At 35.8% G+C, this 15,686-nt stretch overlaps 1 protein-coding gene across 9 annotated transcripts in view; it reads left to right on the plus strand.

The window, feature by feature from the left end:
* LOC117415660 (SH3 and multiple ankyrin repeat domains protein 3) overlaps window positions 1-15,686 on the plus strand; it is a 289,648-nt gene that overhangs the window by 70,719 nt on the left and 203,243 nt on the right. For all 9 annotated transcript variants that reach the window (XR_004546440.3, XM_059027379.1, XM_034026268.3 and 6 more), the window contains exon 4: window positions 11,111-11,314. Coding sequence is in view for 8 of the 9 variants with exons in the window: in XM_059027379.1 (XP_058883362.1) it covers window positions 11,111-11,314 (204 nt within the window). In the remaining variant the exon portion in view is untranslated. The remainder of the gene's footprint in view (window positions 1-11,110; window positions 11,315-15,686) is intronic.

The following is a 15,686-nucleotide window of genomic DNA, read 5'->3' on the forward strand; positions in this document are numbered from 1 at the left end:
TTTGATATCTCAATTTGTTTATGCTATAATTAACTAATCTTTTAGGGGGATATAATATTCCTTGAAGCTATCTAATTTATTTTTCAGCAATATTAAGCAATCCTGGGCAATCAAACATTACAAGGTCTACAATTTAGGGAAACCTGTTGTGAGTGGCTTTGATTGCTCACTGTTTAAATCAACTTCCATGAAATTGCTCAGTGTGCTTTATGGAACTGTGTGCTGTGCTGATGCAGTAAAGAGAACATGTGTGGTATCTGTAACATAATTAAATAATGGTGTGTTATCCCATTGGTTGATTTTACATGTTTTTAAAACATGTAATCATTGCTTAAAAGACTTAACAACTGTGAGGTCATGTAACAGCACGAGGTGGGCCTTACCAGGCGATAAAGCCCTCTTATGAGGGTTCTATTGCTATTAGAAAATGGCCGCATTAAAAAAAAAATATTTCAAGTTTTTCTGTTTTTTGTTTTTCATGATTTTATGCCCCACTAGTTTTAATTGCTAACGCCTACAAACGTTTTCCTCAAGTAATGTGGTTTGTTCAGAATACGTGGTCTGTTTTTAGTAATTAAAAATCTATAATTGCCTTCATGTGTTAATGCTGATAGTGCTGTTTGTTCAGTAACTTGCTCACCGTGTGATCATGAAGTTTACTCAAAGCCTCCTGGCTTTGTTAGAGAAGAGAGCACAGCGCCTGTGTTATGATATGCTGAAAGTCATCAGTCTGCATTAGTTGTTTGATTTCTACAACTTGTCATTGTGGTCACTGTATTGCTGCTGACAGCAAACACTATTCTCGATTTAAAAAAAAAAAAAAATGTTATTTGCTGTACTAAACTTAAACAGACAGATTGAACATATAGGACAGTGAGGAAGCAAAGGGTGCGTACTGAAACGGCGATTTTCTTTCTTCAAGCAGAAAAAAAGGACACATAGATAAATCAGTACTATGTTTTACATATTTACCACAAGGGATTGATTTGGAACAGAGATTAAACATAGTTTGAATGATAACATTTGAAGTCCTTTACCAGGGATTAGGAATTTCATATTCACCAATCAGGTTAAAGGAAATCTCTGATCCATTTTCTAATGGCAATGGCAGCACAAGGCCAGGGTGCTGTGGTGATAAAAGTTATGATAAAGTAATTGTAACATAAATCCTTAAGCTATCTCGAGACAAGTAACCATGTATTTGGATACCTTCTCAAGATCTGCTTTTAGCTATGTATAAACAATATTTTACTCTAAAATATACTAGGGGGGTACCACAATACCCTTCTATCTTACCATCAAAACTACATTAATATCCAAGTGCAATCCAAAGTCAGTCTTAAACATATGAATATATCTTGTTGAAAGTAAATACCTTCTTTTATTTGAAAAGTTACAAAAATAAAATTAAAAGCAGATTGCATTAGATTGTACTAATTATTTTTCAATGTATAATCAAGCATTATACTAAGTATGTTCAAGACAAATTAACCATATATTCAGTTGTAATTAAGATTCTAAATATATTCAACATTCAACAATAGATTCATATTCGATCATGTAATTCAGCATAGGTTAATATTACTTCAAACTCAATTTAAACAGAATTAATCATACAATCGATTTATGCAACATGGAAATTCATAAGTAATTTAGTTACCAGTCCATATATGTGAAGAAAGTTGAAACAGTCTTGTAAGGAAGAATTATATAGCTTTCTCAGCTTAGTTAAAATGTTTCAATTTAGAAACTCAAGATCTGAAGTGTAGTCCTCTCCATTCAAGGTTGTTGAAGAAAAAACAAGATGGCTTTTTCTTTGGAACTCCATGCCCCACAATGCAACAGAACCACACACCAAGGGGTTTCCTCTTCCTGATACAGGCTACAGCAGCGCCAACTCAGAATGGTTTAAAAAGCACTTTGGTATTAAGTAACTTTAGTATTCTTTGCAATTGCAATGGCATCCCTGATAGTATGGTAATTTTATATTTCTTGTGGATATATTACATGGTGATAGATAGCACAGGGCAGATGTTTGTTTTACACATTGTCAGTGCCTTGAGTATACAGTATTGAGCCATCTCCCCAGATTGATTAGGCTTAGACAGCAGGCAAAAACAAGGTACCGATTTTTTTTTTTTGAGAATGCTTTTGAACATCTGTTGTAAACAAAAACACTACCTGCATTCTATTAACAGCACAATATATCCCTCAGGGGTAGGCCAGATCTTGTATATGGTTAGTAATTAAAAAATGTTGTTTTGGCATGGTGGGGGGGGGGGGATCTTTTGCGTCATGTTGTTATGGGAGTGGTGACAATGTGAGAGCTTTCTTTCATCAAAAGTCTCTTTTTAGGGGATTAAAAGGGAGATTAATTGATTCTCAGCTGTCTCTGATGCAAAGGAGATTACCAAGTATTCATCTAAATGTGCAAAATTCAATGGATGTCAGTGGATTGTATGTACAATTGGAAAGCTAATTGACCTAACATTTATTGTGTGAAACAGCTTAGCTTGGTTTAGCCCTCCGAAACCTGGAGACAGGTTCGTTCATGGTTTTGAGGTAGGCAGTTGTCTTAGTTCCATGCAGAGCCCTACACTACACAGTATTATTTAACTAAAGCCTGTACAGCTCCAATCACTTCAGTTTGTATGCACTGGAAATTACAAAGTGCCTGATACTGCCACTGAGGTCATTTATCATACAGTAAGGTCTAGGTTTAGACTATTATGCATTTAAAACAAATGTCTGTATATTATTCCCTGCCAGAGAGACTTGTGCTGTCCCATTGTTTGCTGGAAGTTCAGGACTGGAAATCTCTAAATGGTCTCTTTTTAAAATCATACAGTAATATCGTCAAGAGTTCTTTATCAATGTCTTAATGTGCTGTAATGGGACCTTTTTTGGGAGGTTTGATGTCAGGTGTGATTTGATTTTTATGTTGTGTTGTTTGATCCCAAATGCAAAATACAGTACTAATAGAACTGAATAAAAGAAACAGTCAACATTAAGGAAATAAAGTAAAACAATAGTAACAAATGGATAGGAGACACCATTTTAATATTTATATACAGTCACATCCAAAATTATTGGACACAGTTGGAGAATTACAGAACTTGGTTGCATCTTGGGGTCACCAAGTCTCCAAATCTACAATTAGACGCCACCTCCATGCCAATAGGCTATTTGGAAGGGTTGCCAGAAAAAAGCCTTTATTGAGAGCAATCAACAAACATAAGTGCCTGGAGTTTGCTAAACAGCATTGGCACTTCGATTGGAACCGGGTGCTATGGTCAGATGAGATGAAAATAGAGCTCTTGGCCACACACATCAGTGGTGGGTTTGGCGTCAAAAGAAGGATTCTTGTGCAGAAAGAACCTCATACCTACTGTAAAATATGGTGGTGGATCTTTGATGTTATGGGGCTGTTTTGCTTCCACTGGTCCTGGGGCCCTTGTTAAGGTCAACGGCATCATGAACTCTACCCAGTCCAGGACATTTTAGCCAAACACCTGGTTGCCTCTGCCAGGAGGCTGAAACTTGGCAGCAAGTGGATCTTCCAGCAAGAGAATTACCCCAAACACACATCAAAATCCACAAAGAAATGGTTAATTGACCACAAAATCAACATTTTGTGTAATTGTGTAATTTTGGTTGATTCCATTGAATCATTAATAAAGTCAAATATATTCCACATGTTGGAAAATTACAATATAGCTCAGTACTGGTATTATTTATTTTATACAGTCTTTTTTGCTCATCTTTATCAAGGGTACCTATAATTTTGGAGGTGACTGTATATATACTAAGTATTCATATGATAATATGACAATAGCTTCTGCTAAAATAATAACTGACACCCTACATTATCCCAGCGATCATTGCTGCCCCAGTACTTATTGTAGCGTAGTGTATAATGAGTAACAATGAACTGAGAACAGCAAGTGAAAATCCAATAGATTATTTAAAGGATGAATTCAAAAGTAGCATTCATTTGTAGGTAGTACAGTTTAATTGCATAAGTTATATTCTTCTTGTTAAGACTTTCATCAATTGCACTGCAGCTCTGTAGTAATTATTTAGTAATTGTTCATTAACTATAGTATGTATGTATGCACTCTTTTGGCAATTACCCTAAAAATGCCATTTAAAGAGTTATCTATTCTATTATTAAACGTGTAAATTAATTCATTTTAATATACGGTTAGCACAATTTTCAACTGTAAATGTGAACAACATTAACATATTCATATTTCGATATGAATTAGGAATAAAGAACGGTTTTAGATTCAGACATTTATATCTAAAACTTGCCCAGACAGGAACAGTTCTGAGAAACTAAACATAAAATAAAACACGTAAACAGCTGTTACGAGATTTGTATCAAAGTGCAAACTCTAAGAATCATATGCATTGTGGTGTTATATCACAATACTGACACAGAAGTTACTGTATAAACAGGTTTAAATTAGGAGAATGTATTGAGAAGCTGTTTTTGGTGCTGTGATTTTTCCATACACAGTCAATTCTCGTTAAAACGAACTCAGATTAGACAGATCTCCTGATACAATGAATTTTCTACATGACAAATTTAGACTTCGCTTACCTCTAATTACCTCTAATTACCTCTTATAATACAAATTCACTGTTAGTGTAAATTATTTTGGAGCCCCCCCCCGGCAAGAAAAATTTGAATAAAATGAATCCCCCTAGTTCTAACACCTGAGTGCAAAGTATATTGGGACATGTATTAACTTGCATCCAGATTAGCACCTCTGCTCCTGTATTCTAGTGCTGTTTTGGGACTACTGATCCTATGATGCATTTCGAGTTGCCGTAGTGGTCCCACATCAATGTAATTTCCATGAAAACATGCATTATCCTTCCAGACCAAAGTGGAGGTGTTGAAAGCAGTGGATAATGCACCATCATACAAGAAAAAGAAAGATGTTGCTGCAGATATAAACAATATATATATATATATATATATATATATATATATATATATATATATATATATATATATATATATATATGTTAAATGGCTGTGGCAAAGTAGTTAACAGTGTGCAGGAATGCAGCAGTGATCAATGAACAGACAGACAACAGTAATCCATGTGCAATAATATTTATTTTTATAATCCAAAGTCTGATGACAAAACGGCAGTAAACAATAACAATGAGAAACAGGCAATACAGCGGCGTGTATTGCTCTGTTTTAATCCATGGGTTGGTCCCGAAATAATAGTCCAGATCTTAAACACTCATACGTAACACAAAACACAAACACAAGTCCACAGTGCGTGATAAAGTGTTAGTGGTGCAAATAGTTATTTGTGAAACAAAGTGCAGTGTAGTCCAGGTTAGTGTTGGCCTCTGGTGACAGCTCCGGATTGTGTTAGCCATCTAAATAACAATACAACAGTATATTTAATAACGGCAAAATAAACAAAACATTTACGATAATAACACAGGTCTTTCCTTCCGGTTCAGCTTAACCATAACAAGGAACAGATCACTTCACCCCCTTTTAAGAACATAAGAAAGTTTACAAACGAGAGGAGGCCATTCGGCCCATCTTGCTCGTTTAGTTGTTAGTAGCTTATTGATCCCAGAATCTCATCAAGCAGCTTCTTGAAGGATCCCAGAGTGTCAGCTTCAACAACATTGAAACTGACACCCTGGGATTGTGTAAAAAAGTGCCTCCTATTTTCTGTTCTGAAATGCTCCTTTATCTAATCTCCATTTGTGGCCCCTGGTCCTTGTTTCTTTTTTCATTGTCAATACCTTTTAGAATTTTGAATGCTTGAATCAGATCGCCGTGTAGTCTTCTTTATTCAAGACTGAATAGATTCAATTCTTTTAGCCTGTCTGCATATGACATGCCTTTTAAACCCGGAATAATTCTGATCGCTCTTTGCACTTCTAGAGCATCAATATCCTTTTTGTAGCGAGGTGACCAGAACTGAACACAATATTCTAGATGAGGTCTTACTAATGCATTGTAAAGTTTTAACATTACTTTCCTTGATTTAAATTCAACACTTTTCACAATATATCCGTGCATCTTGTTGGCCTTTTTTATAGCTTCCCCACATTGTCTAGATGAAGACATTTCATAACATAAACTCATAAACTCCTAGGTCTTTTTCATAGATTCCTTCTTCAATTTCAGTATCTCCCATATGATATTTATAATGCACATTTTTATTGCTTGTGTGCAGTACCGTTTCTCTATTTGCCATGTGTCTGCCCAGTTCTGAATATTGTCTAGAACATTTTGAATGACCTTTGCTGCTGCAACAGTGTTTGCCACTCCTCCTATTTTTGTGTCGTCTGCAAATTTAACAAGTTTTCTTACTATACCAGAATCTAAGTCATTAATGTAGATTAGGAGTAGCCAAGGACCTAATACTGATCCCGTCAATCATGACCCCTTGGTTAACTAGTGCAACCACTCCTACAATCCGCGGCTGCCACGTCGTTTCCCTTCCGGGTCGATGATTTAGTGTATCGTAGCTCCGCCCCTTTCTAGATGGCCAACTTCCTTCTAAACCTGGGAATGAATTGCCATCCAGTCCAGGGCACTCTGTTTCCTTTACACAGAGCCCTCACAGGTCGGGAGGGAGATTTATCACCAAGAATAATTCTGTCTCTGTCACAATGGTGTATAGCCGATAAATACTGTAGGAATATATGGAATTATTGAGTTATGCTTTTCAAAATGACATTAAATTGTCATAATGTAGTGTAGTTTTACGTTTGACATTACCATTTAAGAAAGAGTGACATATTATGGGAAATTATCTGCGTGAACTGTAGGCTAAATTATATGTATTATGCAGTCCTAAGTTGGAATGTAAATTAGAATTGGCTTTTGTAAAAAAAGTTTGAATGAATTACACAGTGTTATAAAAAAAATCAAGTTGCTGGTGAACTCAAGACCTGATTACTTTTAACATTATTATAGGTTGATTTTCTTAACATGTGCTGAGAGTTTAATTAATGTCATGGGTTTTTTGTAGAATTCTAAAGTGTAGTATAGTATGTAATAAACCCTACCATTGCAAGTCAAGCTGTAAACAACCCTAACCATGGTATCATCTTCAATGACAGCCATAACTTTAAAACCAACAATTCAAATGTCCTTTTTCCATTACTCTCCCTGGAGCAAATAAGACAACATGACTCACTGGGCTGTCTTGTTACCATGGCAAAGCACTTTTGGCACTTGACGGTGTTTTACCCATGTGAGAAAAAATGTTTGTTGTATCCATTAATTGGTAGTTTTTGGTAATGGAATATATTGTTTTAATATAATATTTTGTTAAATTGTGAATTAAAACGAGGTTGTGACCTTTTTGAAATTCAAAATAATAAGCCGCCAATACAGGATTTCTTCTTCATCACAAGCCTCCCCTTACCAAGTTACCAACTTAATACAACAAGTATAATGGTTACACTTGGGTAGCATAATTCCTTTGGTGCAGACTGCTGTCTTATAGAAAGAACTGATATTGTAGCTGAACTAACAACTAGCAAAAGAACTGTCACTCATATCTGTTTCTGCATTGCATGTATTACTTTATAGTTAAACCTCCAGAGTATGTACTATTTTCTTTTTTAAAAAAATGTAACAAGTATCTCTTTGACCTTCAAGCAATTAAATCCCTGGGCAAAGACTGTATATATGTTGTCTGTCAGGAGAGCTGCACCCACATGGCTTTCATGGCAGTTCTGTTGAAGTCCCTGTAGTAACACCGCATTGAGTCTGAAATAATTCAGAGTTGCATGTCAGTATTTTTCTCTTAGCACCTTGCAGTTATTATTATGATGCAAAAACAGAGTTCATTGTTCTCTACAAAATGCAGTAGTTTATATTTTTTGTTGATGTGCTAAGTGATCTGGATAGCTTAGAATGTTTGTTATCTGGACAGACACCAGGGTTTTTGTAAGCCTTTCTTTAACTTTGAATGTCTTACCAACACTTCAAGGATTCAAAAATTATGTTAAGGTGCAGTATAGTCCAATCTAAGTTATTTTTAACAAAAGGACAAACGGATAGTTACATTTTATATATATATATATATATATATATAATTACAGCAAGAATGCAAGGGACAAGCTATCAGTAACATGAAAAAGTGGATCACCATAATCTACATCCACTGTATGCCCGTGTACAGTATAATGTATACGTTTGAAATACAGACAGATGGTTAGAAACCTCCATATAGCCTCAGACCCTGCCATTCTCAATAGTGTTTGCTAAATCATTTCCAAGTTTCTAGATACTGCATACAGTACTGGTCATACGCCTGAGCCCACTACTTTTAACTGCCTAGATTGTAAAGAAATGCTAAAGTTGCTTGATTTTTGCATTTTTGTCATTATGACTTTTATTATTATTATTTATTTCTTAGCAGACACCCTTATCCAGGGCGACTTACAATTGTTACAAGATATCACATTATACATTATTTCACATTATACAGATATCACATTATTTTTACATACAATTACCCATTTATACAGTTGGGTTTTTACTGGAGCAATCTAGGTAAAGTACCTTGCTCAAGGGTACAACAGCAGTGTCTCCCACTGGGGATTGAACCCACAACCCTCCGGTCAAGAGTCCAGAGCCCTAACCACTACTCCCATTCACACTTGTGATTTAATCTGGGCAATTCAAGGACTTTTTGGTTGTGGGAGACTTATGACCGCTATTGTATGTAAAACTCAAATGGACCAATGGATGACCACCTTCATTATAAATCCACAGTGGGGGGATTATAATAGTGTGCAACAAAAAATAAGGGCAAGGCCTGTTTGTATTGCAGGAGAAATGTTTGTATTACTTCTTTCTCAATCCAAGCAGCCTTCAGAACATCAGCTGGAAAAAAATAATGATTAAAATATAGTCTTTGAGTTTGCATGTTTCTTTCAAAAAGGCCACTTTTGCCTTGATGTGGACTTGGGGGTGGGATTTGTTTTATTGGAATCTTGATGCTGTAACAGAATGCAGTTCTGTTTCAATTACAAATTACAAAAGTAAATGTTTACTAAATTGCAACAAGTTTTTTCTTTTTCCCATTGAAATGGCTTCTTCAAGAACCTGAGATGAATATCTGTTTTAAAAGATGGGTAACATGGTTTAGCGCCCTGACTCAAAGGAACTGTCTAGATAGTATTGGGAAAGGTTGACAATAATGGCCCCTTGCATTAGTTGAGATGTTATGTTTTTATGTTTTCATTATGTTGACCTACCTGATTGATGTTTGTTCATGTTGTCTGGATCTTACACTCTCCTATATAATTGAGCTATATTTCACTTTATTATTAATATTTCCTGACACAAGAAGGCTTGAAAGCCTGGAGCCAGCACTCTGTACAGAAAGAAGTATAAGACAATTGCAGAAGAGATATTGTGCTTGTCTCGTGAGGAAGATTAACACCCAGTCTGAAAATCACCAAGTTTATGCTTTAAACATGTGCCATTTCTATTAAATGTTACATGATCAAACTTAGCCTTAAGATTTTTTCAGGAATTGACAAACTGACAGCAGTTCCTTTGTAATCACATTTTGTGTTTTACCCAAATGGTAGGTGATTGTACGTTATAGACTGCTGCGGCTATCAATCATTCGATAACACATTAACTGGAATTCTGGCACATGAAAATAATGTGAAGGATTTAACGCCACTTAGATATACAGCATTTTTCATAATTATTTATTATTATAACTTGGCAAAAAAAAAATACTTGTCCAATTTAAATGGAAAATTAGACATTGTAGCTGTTCATCTACATTGTAGCTGTTCATCTACTAGACAAAAATTCCTGCCATTACTGACTGGCATTAGTACTGAATGCAACCTATCAGCAGTTTCCAAAACAGGGGTTCAGATTTTAAAGTTGCCAGTTCCAGAATATGGTATAATAGTAAATGCGGTACAGCATTGCGGACATCAGTTTGTATACAAATACAGGGAGCAGTTCTGTTCAGGTTGACTGGTTTCAGTGACATGTCTGCCTGCCTGAACGACCGTCTGAGTTCAGCTAATGACTGGAGAAGCAGGGCTGGTGTTTTTTTCTTTTCTTTTTGAAAAGTAAAGATAGGGCCGCTCCTGGGTGAAATATAACACCTTTCTGTGGTCTTTTCTCTTTGCTTTACTCAAACTCCCTTAACAAATAAAGGTTATTTTGCCTTTCCTCTAACCTGATCTCTTGTTTTAATGGTATCAATCCATACTTTGTGAAATAACGTGGTTGCAGTACAGTAGCTTACTTTGAAAACACAATCAGTCAAGTTTACGTGTAAATTAAAAAGTGCAGTGAAAAAAAGGATTTTAATTATTAAATAATTTTTATTATTTTATAATTTATAATTATTCTCAAAAATCACATCTCAGCACAAATCTGTTGCAACTACTTTGATCCCGGAGAGCCGGAGATTTCTAGGATGTCCACAATGGAAAATCAAGATTAGGGCCTATATGTGCATCTGAAAAATACAGCCTGACAAAATGTTTTGGTTTTCTATTGTGGTCAAACCTCAGGAGATGACACATTTCTAACCTGACTGACGGCAAGCATGGAATACTTATTATGCTTTCCCTCCTAATTTAAAAAAGACAACAACTGTAATCTGTCTCACGTCCACTGTGTTTTATGTGGATTTATATGGAAGTGGTCGCTAGAAAGTGGCCAGTGTTCAAGTTAAAATTCACGCAAAGAATGGATGTTAGTTATGTTTATGTACGATTTTATATTAAACGTAAAAGGATAGTGCAGACTCCCCCGTGTACCACGAGCGCCACCATGTGGCTGCTGTGTGCAAGTGCTTTTCCGTGCTGACTGAATCTCCGTGCTTAGTTCTAGTTTTATTTCCTAGCACAAGCCAAAATGGCTATTGGATGAAAAACAAAAATGTCAGCATGTCCTCAATATAATTATGAATATATTTATTTAAAGTAATAAAATGGCTTTATTCTGGTTGATGTCTTTGAACAGATGTTTGCATCCTGTGTTTATATTGGTCAACTACAGTACCTAACATGAATATTTAATTTGAGGTGATTAGTAACATCTCCATTTTTTCTGTTCTAGAAATGTTTGAAGTTCAACACAGAGGCGCCGATCTGGTCCTCAAAGCAGCGGATTTTATGTACTCTGAATCAGAGTCTGAAGGATGTATTGAACTATGGACTCTTCCAACCAGCATACAATGGGAAAGCAGGAAAATTTCTTGATGAGGAGCGATTATTGAAGGATTATCCGCTGCCCTCGATCACCCCTGTCCCTTATCTAGAGGTAAGACATCTATACTTGCAGACAAACATTAAAATGAATGTGCCCTTTAGAATTATCTGCAATAAAACAAATAGTACACTATACAAGCATACTAATAAATACATTTATTGATTGAACAAGCTGTCTCTTTGCTTGCAACCTGAGTCACATTTAAAATGTGCTTAAATGCATGGCCCATGCGTGGGAAACTTATTTTACTGTGAAAAATCATTTTGGGAACTTCCATGAAAAAAAAAAAAAAAAAAAAATGAAATGTTCATATGGGGCCTAAACTGTACATACTTAAAAAAAAAAAAAAAATCACATGGAATTAAAATACAATATTATGAAACTATGTAAATCAGCATGTGCAAAACATAAAAAATATATAAACACAAGAACTAATCACACCTTTAAATTAAGTTTTATTCAATGTATCCTTCCGTCAATGCAAAATAGTCCCTATACTTGGCTGTAGAACTGACTAACTGGCTTGGAGAACTTCTTGCTGTTGAATTTATAGTTTTTTTTTTTACTTTGTAGACATGCAATCCTTCATTTATCGGCTGCATCCAGTACTAAAGCCAGAGGCTTAAAAGGCATTCTCACTGCGGCTGACCTGATTGAAATGTCCTGGTTTTTAAAAGAGAAGATATCTAAGGAGTTTGATTGCGATTTTACATTTGGAATATTCCGATACATTTATGACAGGGTTAGATGAATGAATAGTGACAAAAAAAAGCTACAATAATGATGATCTGCACCTTTAAATTTTAAACTCCAAGCCTTCGTTTATTCTCACCACCAGTCCTCCAGACTCATCATTTGAACTCTGAGCTGAGAACACTAATGCAAAGTCACACCAAGAGTTTACAGTAATGGGATTTTTTTTTTGTTGGTATATAAAGAAAAATAATAATTCAGACTAGTACAGTGTGCTATTACATAAATCGTGATTCTTTGGTGTCTTTCTGGGGAGGTTGATTGTCTGATTGATCAGCCCGATTGATCAGGCATACAGTTCCTGGTTGGTTAATCAATTGGCCAATTAGCCACCTGGAGAAGATACCACACCATTGAAAAAGGAACACAGAAATGTTTGTTTGCAGCGGAGAAGGAAGAGAGATAGTTTGGATGAAGGGCAGAGAGTCGCAGGTTGTGCTTTCTGCCCTGTCTATGCACAGAGGCAGCCATAGTGTGGGTGCTGTTTTATTTTTGAAGTGTTTTTGATTTATTTTTTAGCAAGCAAACAAACAAAACCAAAGTAACGCGGAAGCGCTGAATCGCAGTCTGACGCCTCTGGGTTTGCTATTTCTGCCACTCAATGACGGCACTACACCAGTTAGTATTTATCTTTGTGATACCCATTCGTGTTTACACAGCTCAAAGGATCAGTACACAGCCTTTTCTCATAGAAAGTGCTTTTTATATAAAAGGAGTCAGAATAGCCACTCAAACAACACCCTTTGCTCAGGGATGAGAGCAGGAGCTGGAGGGTCCTGTTCTTCTATCATATGCATTAGCCGTTGAATACACAGTATGCAGTCATAGGAGGAATTTCAGTTCTGATTTCTTCTTTGGATTTCCAACACAGTGATTATTCATTTTGTGCATGCATTTAAGGGAGAAAAATGCCATTCCCAAGAGAAACTGGGACAATGGGTGATTTTATTTTGTATTATTATTATTATTATTATTATTTATTTCTTAGCAGACGCCCTTATCCAGGGCGACTTACAATCGTAAGCAAATACATTTCAAGTGTTACAATACAAGTAATACAAAGTTTGTTACTGGATTTAGGGTACGTTAAAAAAGCAAAGGTAAGGTAGTACTATATAGTTATGCTCAGTGCCTCCTGGAGGGGTTCCAAACGTACAGATTTGTGTTTTGATATTCTCTTCATAAAACACAGAAACAAACCAGATAACTGAACAATTCACTGTCGCCTTACATCCTTTTATTTCACAATTATGATCCAAAAATCCTTTTGCCAGTAAAATTTTCTATTACATCAGTGGTCCAAAAATATGGAATTTACAGACTGCCCTGTTTGACTGAGACCCCAGGCATTGCCAATATTACATTGTTTCTACAGATGAATTTGGCACCATTGAGCTGTTTCTGCCAATACAGTGTCCATCTAGGACAGCTTTTTTTATTTAAACTCCTGCTCCCTTTAGATTAGGAGAACCCCAGGCATTAACTTTAAGACCTGTTATATTTATGGCTCAGCTGCTTTTTTTTTGTTATTGTTCTTTTTTAACATGAATTCTTACTGTACTGTATACTGTAAAAAGGTGTAATTGTTCTTTCCACAGTGCTTTCTTATGTAATTTTGTTGTTTTTTATTATTATTATTTGTGTAACGCAATGTCTGTTGTTGTTTTTTTTGGTGGCCAACCTAAAAACCTGGAAACCCAGTTTAACAAAGATGTATGATACCAGTAAGTCACGCAAGACCAAATTTAAACTCAGGACACAAACAGTTTAAATATACATTCCTGTATTTTAATATGAATTAGGTTATTTGCATTTGGAAGAAGAATTTCTCAGGCTAAAAGAAAACATACAAAGTGCTATCAAAATAGAGTGAGAAAAATGGTGAGAGTTGTTTCTCTTTTTCGATGGAAATTGCCTGATTGTTCACTTTTGAAAGTTTAACAATCTTACATGATTGATGTGCAAATGCCTGAAGGAAAAAGAACAACATGTATGTAAGGTATTGGGAATCTTGTAACATGACTGCATTAAAGGTTGAGTGGTAGTATGTTGCATGTTAGCGCTGAGCTTGGTCCACATGCTGGTTCACATCCAGTAAGAGGGTGTGTGTATTTTATACTGTCTATATTAATTGTACATGTATACCTTGCCTTGACTTTAAATTTATTTATTTAGCAGATGCCTTTATCCAAGGCGATTTACAGAGACTAGGGTGTGTGAACTATGCATCAGATGCAGAGTCACTTACAATTACGTCTCAACCTAAAGACGGAGCACGAGGAGGTTAAGTGACTTGCTCAGGGTCACACAATGAGTCAGTAGCTGAGGTGGGATTTGAACCGGGAACCTCCTGGTTACAAGCCTGTTTCTTTAACCACTGGACCACACAGCCTAAATGCATTGGGCTGTGCAGATCTGCCATTAGATGTCACTAAATAGCATGTGTTTCGGATCAGTGAACCTTTCGGCGAACCAGTGGTTCATAGGACTCAGGTTCACAAGGCTTCACTTTTCCCTTCACTAGCTGTAACTATAATGTATTTCATTAAATTAAAACTACAAAAATACACTAATTCAGAACACATGAATAAACACTTAAGTCAACTGTCCAATTATGCAATTATACAAACAAAGTCAGGAAAAAACAGCAATAGTGACCATTCTAAAATAAAACAAAAACACATAATAAATACAAAGACACATTGCATCCAAATCAAACACGCAAACCATGCAATTCAATGAAACAATTATAAATCCATTCTTAGAGATCAAAAGTAGCAGACAAAAATGATCCCTTTTTAAATATCTCTCATAATACATTACACAACGTAAAACAAACCTGTAGCTTGCCTCACTGCTGTGAGGTGTTGCTTCAAACAGGTGCTTGACCTGAGAGTAGCAGGTGTCCTGCTTTTATACTCTTGATTAAGAGGTGTGTCAACTACAGGTTATTTTCAATGTAACCCCATAATTGCCAACTGGCCACAACAATAACACCTAGGTCACAGTTGTTGAGTACAACAAACAGTACAATAATTTTTCCATTAACTCTCTAATTTATTATATGACTGTGCATTTCTTCTGTCGATTAGACATGAAGAACAAGTAATCAACACCCTATTGGGTAATCTGGAGTAATTAAAACTGTGCTACATCTTTACAAAAAGTGATACTTTTGCAACAGTCAGATATGTTGTAAATCTAGTTTACTTTTCAGTTGGTATTTTATGTTGTTTCTTATTGCTGTGACACTTGTCTAGGCTGTGTTAGGATAGGTCAGTGGTAGTGATCAACATATATGTAAAACAAGGATGATCTTTATTTTGCATCTTTTAGGGTGACATTGATTTTTTACTCCCCACCTTGGGCATGTCATGATAATTTCCTTGGCTATCATTTTGTTGGCCTTTTTAACTGTAGTTCCAAGCTCATTCTCCAGAAGTTAAACAATGTCTGCTTGCATTTGTCACATTCAATTTAGATATGAACACTGCTGAGCCTAATCAGATGAGGTTATGATGAGGCTGTATAATGCATTGGTGAGACTGCACTTGTAATGCCGCGTTCAGGTTTGGTCTCTGTACTACAGAAAATACAAAGCGGCATTGGAGAGGGTCCAGCAAAGATAAACTGGACTAATCCCGGAGCTAAAAGGAGAGAGTTATGTTAC

This window comes from Acipenser ruthenus, chromosome 7 (genome assembly GCF_902713425.1).
Source record: "Acipenser ruthenus chromosome 7, fAciRut3.2 maternal haplotype, whole genome shotgun sequence".
Lineage (NCBI taxonomy): Eukaryota > Metazoa > Chordata > Actinopteri > Acipenseriformes > Acipenseridae > Acipenser > Acipenser ruthenus.